Source organism: Zonotrichia leucophrys, chromosome 3 (assembly GCF_028769735.1).
Source record: "Zonotrichia leucophrys gambelii isolate GWCS_2022_RI chromosome 3, RI_Zleu_2.0, whole genome shotgun sequence".
NCBI lineage: Eukaryota > Metazoa > Chordata > Aves > Passeriformes > Passerellidae > Zonotrichia > Zonotrichia leucophrys.
Window position 1 is genome coordinate 92,889,793 of NC_088172.1, and position 6,665 is coordinate 92,896,457.

At 53.7% G+C, this 6,665-nt stretch overlaps 1 protein-coding gene across 2 annotated transcripts; it reads left to right on the forward strand.

Moving 5' to 3' along the window:
- Positions 1-2,888: 2,888 nt before the first annotated feature.
- On the forward strand, positions 2,889-6,124 carry LOC135445997 (serine/threonine-protein kinase pim-1-like). 2 transcript variants are annotated; one of them, XM_064709323.1, is made up of 5 exons: positions 2,889-3,141; positions 3,488-3,860; positions 4,067-4,243; positions 4,530-5,167; positions 5,580-6,124. In XM_064709323.1, the coding sequence occupies exons 2-4, from the start codon at positions 3,530-3,532 to the stop codon at positions 4,667-4,669; spliced, it is 648 nt and encodes a 215-aa protein (XP_064565393.1). In that variant the 5' UTR covers positions 2,889-3,141; positions 3,488-3,529; the 3' UTR covers positions 4,670-5,167; positions 5,580-6,124. The 2 variants fall into 2 exon arrangements, with proteins under 2 accessions (XP_064565393.1, XP_064565394.1); XM_064709324.1 differs by having other exon boundaries at positions 4,530-5,136.
- The last annotated feature ends 541 nt before the right edge of the window (positions 6,125-6,665 follow it).

Here is a 6,665-nt window from a genome sequence, read left to right on the forward strand (position 1 = left end):
GCGTCATTTAGTTGTATACAGGAAAGGCAGGAGACAGTGCCTACCAGAAGGAGCAAGTCTTGGGAAAAGCCTTTAGAAATGGATACATAAAAAACCCCAAAGACCTGAAACCCCCATTACAGGATCCATGGGTGTTTTGTTATCATTTTTAAATTTCTTTTGTTTTTCTTTATATTTTATTTTTTAAATTTTATTTTATTTTTTCATTTATTTGGTTTTTCACGTCTTTTTTAACGTCTTTTTAATGTCTTTTTAAAACTACTTTTTTTACTACTTTTTATGCATAACTTGCATCCACAGTTCAACACTGAGCTTTATGAGCTCATGTGGTACATTTAAGTTACAAGCAACATTTTATCTGGGTTTGCCTTGTGTGTGGTCCCATTAGACAGAAAAAAACCCCTCTCATTATATGCATTTTGGTGATATTTACAAGTTTACCATTATGGTCTAGGACGAGCGTAAAGCTACACTCAAGATAACCTTAAGTTAATTAACCCGATGAAAACTGAAAGACACAAAATGGGATCCCAAACCTCACCGTTTTATTTGTTCCCCCACAAAGCTGTTAAAATGTCATTCAGAGCCCTCATATTTCAGTGATGGGTCTTAATCAATGACAACTTCAGCCTATTTACATGCTGAATTTTATGTGAATTTGATTTGGAAATAACTGCTTTTGATACAAACAAGCCAATAAAATAAAGATTTTGCGTAAAATTAAATAGTGGTTTAGAGTTTTTTTCCAATTCACGGTGGTGTCTGATAAAAAATTACATTGATTTACCCTCTTAAATACAGGTGCAAGTTTGCAGCAGTTCCTTTTGCATCTGTGTTTGTGGGTTGAGTGTTAGAAGCCCGTTTATAGCGCTTCTCTTGGCCTTCCTGGGAATTTCAAGGAAAGGACACCTTTTCATTTCTCCCTTTGTGTCTTTGAGCAAGAGTTGACAGATCCACCCTCAGCCTGAGAGTCTGTGCTTTGAATCAGCTCTGCCTTGTGGCAGCTGCTTTGCTCAGCTGCCCAGCGAGGTGGGTGAGGCAGATGCATTTTTGCTCCTCTTTTTGCTCCTCCATGCTGGGGCTCCAAAAATAAAAGTAAAGTTAACTATAAAAATACATTCATTAACAACAGATTTGCCTATATATTATTGCATTTTCCCCAAAAGCTTCTACTAGAAGTCCATACAAAACAACAATTTAATGGAATAATGGCATACAGACTATGGGGTAATGCACAGGAAATGAATGTTGTTAATTTGACTTAATGTGAACAGGACTCTAGTGAAAATAGGATCATGACTAAAGTAACAGTAGTGATAATGTTGCTTACAGAAAATTACTTACCACAGGTAATGAAAATATTTTCTTAATTTTTTTTTTTTTCATAGCTGAAGAAAACCTTATCAGAGACATAGTTCCTGTCTTTTATGGCGTGAAAGCTGTTTTGGGGTTTCTGTGTAAAACCTCCCCAGTGTGAGGATGGAGAACATATTGCACTATCTGTACACAACTGTGCTCTGCTGGGGAAGATCTTCAATATTAGAAGAAAATACTATGATAGTGTTTTGACATTTTTAATATTTCAGAAAATCTTAATCAGAGAACACTTTTTTGAGGAGACTTATTTTGCCACAGCTGTTCTACCTTTTTGTATATAAAAAGTAAGCAATCACAACGTTATGGAATATCACGAAAAAAATATCTTGTGCCCTATCATGGAACTGAGAAAGATTTAGAAGAAAAACCTGAAATTGCCAGGTTCCATTGGTGCTCCAGCTGCGTTTTTGAGGGGCGTGTGTAGGTGCCGCATTCCCCTTATGTCAATATATCATCCATCTTTCTCCTCAGAACACCATCCAGCACTGTAGCCAAATGTTTCAAGTAATTTTCCTTTCGTACCTTGAGGTAGTTTGTTCCCCTGCCACCTGAACCGGGATGGGGAAAGACACGATCCGTTTGCAGTCACAGGCAGAGGGGATCACAGCAAAACCTCTTCGTGTCCTTCCCAGAATTGCAGATCCAATTGCAGACGCTTGGTGGAGCAGGATATTTACAAGTTGCAATGAACACTTAGTTCTGCGTGTGCATAACGAACAGCCCACATTGCTGTTGGAAAAACCATATTTTTTCACGACAACCACTTGTTTCTCTGCCTGCTCGCTGCATAAAGGATGGTAAGAGGACAATGGTACAGGGAGCTCATGTGCCCTTCAGTTCCGTTCTGGCCCTCAGCTGAAGAAAGGAAACCTGCTTATGCAGTAGCACTGCCTTTAAAAAGAACCAAAAGAGTAGGTTTAAACTAGATATTCAGAAAAAAACCTCTTCATTGTGAGGGTGGTGAGGTGCTGGAACACCGTTGTCAGGACCTCTGGTTACGTCTCCCATAGGAATTGCTTTGGGTTTTTGTTTGTTTGTTTGTTTCTTTCTTTCTTTCGTTCAGCGGGACGCGCGGCGGCTCCTCCGTTGGGTTTGCGGAGGCAGCGGAGGAACGGCCGCGAGCTCCGGCGGCTCCGCAGCAGCAGCAGCAGCAGCAGCAGCGCTTCTCTCGATCGGTTTACCGCTTGACTTTTCGCTCGCTCTCCGTCCCCGTCTCCGTCTAACAATCCCTCCACTCCCGTCCCGCTCCGTCCGTGTCCCGCCTTTCCCAGCCCGGCTCATGCCGCGTCCCGCAAGGCGCCCGTGGGTGGCTCGGGCCCCTGCCCGGCCCGCCGCGGTCTCGCCTCCGCCAGGCTCCGTCCGGACTGGCCGTGGCCCCTCTGCAGGAGTCTGTGGAAGAATTCCTCCATCTGGTTCTGCTGGGGCAGCACCGTCCTCTGGCTCCGCCTGGTGTGGGCTCTGGCCCGGCCCCGGCGCCGAACGAAGCCCCTTCCGCAGCTCCGCCCGCAGCCGTCCCGCGGCCGCCCGGCTCCCGCCCCGTCCCCGGGAGCTGCCCCGGGAGCTTTCCCGGTCCGAGCTCCGCCGCTTGCCCCGAGCCGCCGGTGCCCGGGGGCGTTCGTGTGGCCCGGTCAGAATGGCGAGATCGCGGTGCCGCCCGCACGGGCGGAGAAGCCTCCCCTGGAGCAGCTCTAGCGGGAGGGCCCGCTGCTGGGCAGCGGCGGCGGCGGCGTTTACTCCGGGACCCGGCTCGCCGACGGCGTCCCGGTAAGAGACGGGGCCGGGTCGGAGGGGGGCGGCGGGAGACAGGAGTGGGCGGCGAGCTCCGAGCTCAGCGCGCCGCTCGCCTTGGCTCGCAGGGGGCCATCGAGCGAGTGTGCCGGGAGCGCATCTCGGAGTGGGCGCGGCTGGAAAGTGAGCGGGGCCAGCAAGAGCAGCCGGCGGGACGGGCCGGGCGGGGCTGAGGCGAGGCCCGGCACGGTGGGAGCCGGGGCGCTGCGAGGGGAGCGGGCGTGGGGTGAGCGGGGGCCGCGCAGCGTCCCGGGCCGGGCAGGGGGTGCCGAGTGCGCGGCGCAGCAGCGGCCCCGCTGACGGCATCGCGGTCCCCCCGCAGCACAAGGGCGCCCTTGTGCCCCTGGAGCTGGCGCTGCTGTGGATGGTGTCGTGGCCTGGCTTCCGCGGCGTCGTGCGGCTCCTGGACTGGTTCGAGGTGCCCGAGGACTTCGCGCTGGTCATGGAGCGTCCGCAGCGCTGTCAGGAGCTCTGGTACTTCCTGCACGAGCGGCGGTTCCAGACGGAGCCCGTGGCGCGGCGCTGTTCGGCCAGGGGCTGGAGGCGGGGCGGCACTCACTGCAGCAGCCGCCGCGTCCTGCACCGCGACATCAAGGCCGAGAACGTCCTCGTCCACCTGGCCACCGGCGAGGCGAAGCTCATCGACTTCGGGTGCGGCACGATCCTCCAGGACACGTTCTACACCCGGATGCCAGGTGAGCCCAGAGCCAGGGCTGAGCCGGACAGCGGAGGTTCCCCCCTTTGCTGGCAGAGGAGGAAGAGGAACGGAAAGACGGGGAATCGTCCTTCAGCCGGCTGCAGCCAAGTTGCTTTTCGGCGGGGCAGGGGCTGGCTGTTGTGGAACGGGAGCTGGCAGGGAGGGAGCAGCATGGCCCTGATGAACTGCACCTGTGTCCCATAGGAATGCCAGAGTACAGCCCACCGGAGTGGATCCTCTTTGGCTGCTACCAAGGCCAGCCAGCCACCATCTGGTCCTTGCGCATCCTGCTGTATGAGCTGGTCTGCGGGCACTTTCCTTTCCACCCCAGTGAGGACATCATCTGGGGCCAGCTCTCCTTCCTGTCTCGGATGTCTCAAGGTGGGGGTGTGCCTTCAACGCATGGGGGGAAGAACAGGACTGGGAGAGGGCAGCTGGCACATAAGCATCCTGCCCTTGCAGCTAGTGAGGAGGTTGATCTACTGGGCTTAGCTGGAGGACGTGGCACGTGTGCCTCTGTGCTGCTCTCCTCCGAAAAGGAGGATTGATGGGAAGCTTTGTGTGCAGCACCGAGCCCTCCTAGTGTGGCCTGGGCACCACTGAATCCAGGAGAACATGGACAGCAGCCTTGTCCCGCTGACCAGCGGTTTCTGGTTTGTCTCTGCAGAATGCCAGCACCTCATCAGGTGGTGTTTATCCATGGATCCCACAGACAGACCATCCTTGGAAGACCTTTTTGAGCATTCTTGGCTGCAGGACCCCCATGCGGCCCAGGAGACAGCAGAGATCCATCCCTCTGCACAGTAGGATCCAGCAAGTACCAGCTGCATGTGTCTGGTGGCCCTGGATGAAAACCCCAGAGCATTTCTCTGTGGCTGTGGCACAGAGGAGAGAGTGCAGCCTAGGAGATGCTTCCACTGGTCTCTGGCAAAGTGTGGAGGGAGCTCAGTGCTCCCTGTCCTGTTGGGAGAATTGGTGGCAGAGCGGTGAAGTTGCCACAGACTGGAAAAGGGGAAACATCCCCCTGCAGCTCAATGGCATCGTGATGTCCCCACAAGCCGAGGCACAGCTGACGTGTTCTCCTGGAGCACGACGTGGAGCTGGGAACACCATCCTGGAGCTGGCTGCTGGCGGGGCAGAGCCAGTTGGCTTTGGCTGCGGCCCCTGCCTGGAGGACACGCTCTGCACCCCGATGGAATCAAGATGAGTCCCCAGCTGGTGCAGGGACGGGGGATGCTTGTGCTCCCAGGCATGGCAGGGCTCGGCTGGACCAGGTGCTGGAGGTTCCCTGCTCAGTGGCAATGGGTATTATTAATTTTTCTGCCGGTCCCCAAGCTGCTTTTTGTCAGGACAGGGGATTGGATGTTGTGGAAGGGGAACTGGCTCCTGGCCTTGCTGACAGCTTCTGCCAGCCAGCCTGGGGCAGGGGCAGCCAGCCTGACAAAAGCATCCATCCATGTGGATGGGGGGCAGCAGAGGGGGACAGGTTCCGAAGCCATGTCCTAGCTGGTCTGCTTTGCAGGGCCTTGAGGAAGTGGTGGGTTTATGGGAGGGAAAGGTGGGGTTTTTCTCCACTCATGAAGAGGTTTAATTCTCACATGGAGTGGTCAGACCTTCCTAGGCCTGTGATACAGTGATAACCTTTGACAGATTTTCTTGTTTCCAGGTCTTGTTTTGAATTGATTGTCACACAATTGTTCTTTTTTTTCTTTTCCAGGAAGATTGCACCTAGTGACCAGACCAGACGGGGAAGCACCTGAACTGTCCGTGGAGCACGTCCAGTGCCAGTGCTGCCCTTTAGGGGGCATCCCCTTCAAGAAGGAAAAGGATCTCCTGCAGTATCAGCTCCTCTCCTGGCAGCAGGTCTCCAGATGTGGGTACCCAGCTCCACAGCTGGGCTGGCAGAAGAGCTCCTGGCAGACAGCAGCGGGCACACAGGCATCATCCCACTCTTGCAGCTGAGGAGGTTGCCATGCTGTGCTGAAGCGGAGCGTGTGGAATATGGAATGCCATGCTGCTCTCCTCTAAAAACAGAGAATGGGTTGGGAGTGTGGGCTCTGAGCATAGCCAGCAGCCTGGCCTGGGAACAGGCTGTGGTGGGACAGGGGGGACAGGAGCCTTCTGTGACTGACCATGGCTCTCTGGTTTCTCTTTCCAGGCTGCCAGCACCTCATGTGATGGATACAGCACTGCTCGGCCTGCTGGTCTGGGAGGGCTGGAGGGCAGCGGGTGTTCATTTGCAGTCCAAAATAAATCATTGTGTTGTTGTCATAATTGGAGTGTTTCTTTCACCTTTTCTGAGCTTTTGCCTCCTTTCAGGATAATCCTTTTGTGTTCTTTCTCAGCCATAAATAGCATTTTGCAGGGGGGGTAAAGTAACCCAAAAAATTCAATAACAGCTCCTGTGGCAGGCCCCTGGACACGAACGCTGGCCCTTTTCTATGGGAAACAAAACTCACCACCCCAGTTTCCTGCTGTCAGTTTGGAGGAGGCATTTGGCACTGCCAGGGCAGCCTGAGTTGTAGGTGGTGGCAGATTGGGTCTGGGAGACATCCTGTGCTGTTGGGAATTTGAGGAGGTGGCAGCCCACTCAGTGCCAAAGGCCCCTGGATACAAATGCTGGCCCTTTGCGGTGTCAGAAAAACCAGATCCCCCCAGTGTGTTGATGCCAGTTTGGAGGAGGGATTTGGCACTCTGAGGGCAGCCTGAGTTCTGGGTGGTGGCAGCATTGGTCTGGGAGAAATCCTGTGCCATTCGGGATTTTAGCAGGCAGAAGGCCACTCGGGGCCACAGGCCGCTGGGC

Excerpts from the sequence above, each read along its gene's own strand:
- LOC135445997 (XM_064709323.1), top strand. The coding sequence starts at position 3,530 with ATGGTGTCGTGGCCTGGCTTCCGCGGCGTCGTGCGGCTCCTGGACTGG. Across the intron at positions 3,861-4,066 it reads GTTCTACACCCGGATGCCAG|GAATGCCAGAGTACAGCCCA; the intron begins GTGAGCCCAGAG and ends TGTGTCCCATAG. Across the intron at positions 4,244-4,529 it reads CCTGTCTCGGATGTCTCAAG|AATGCCAGCACCTCATCAGG; the intron begins GTGGGGGTGTGC and ends TTGTCTCTGCAG.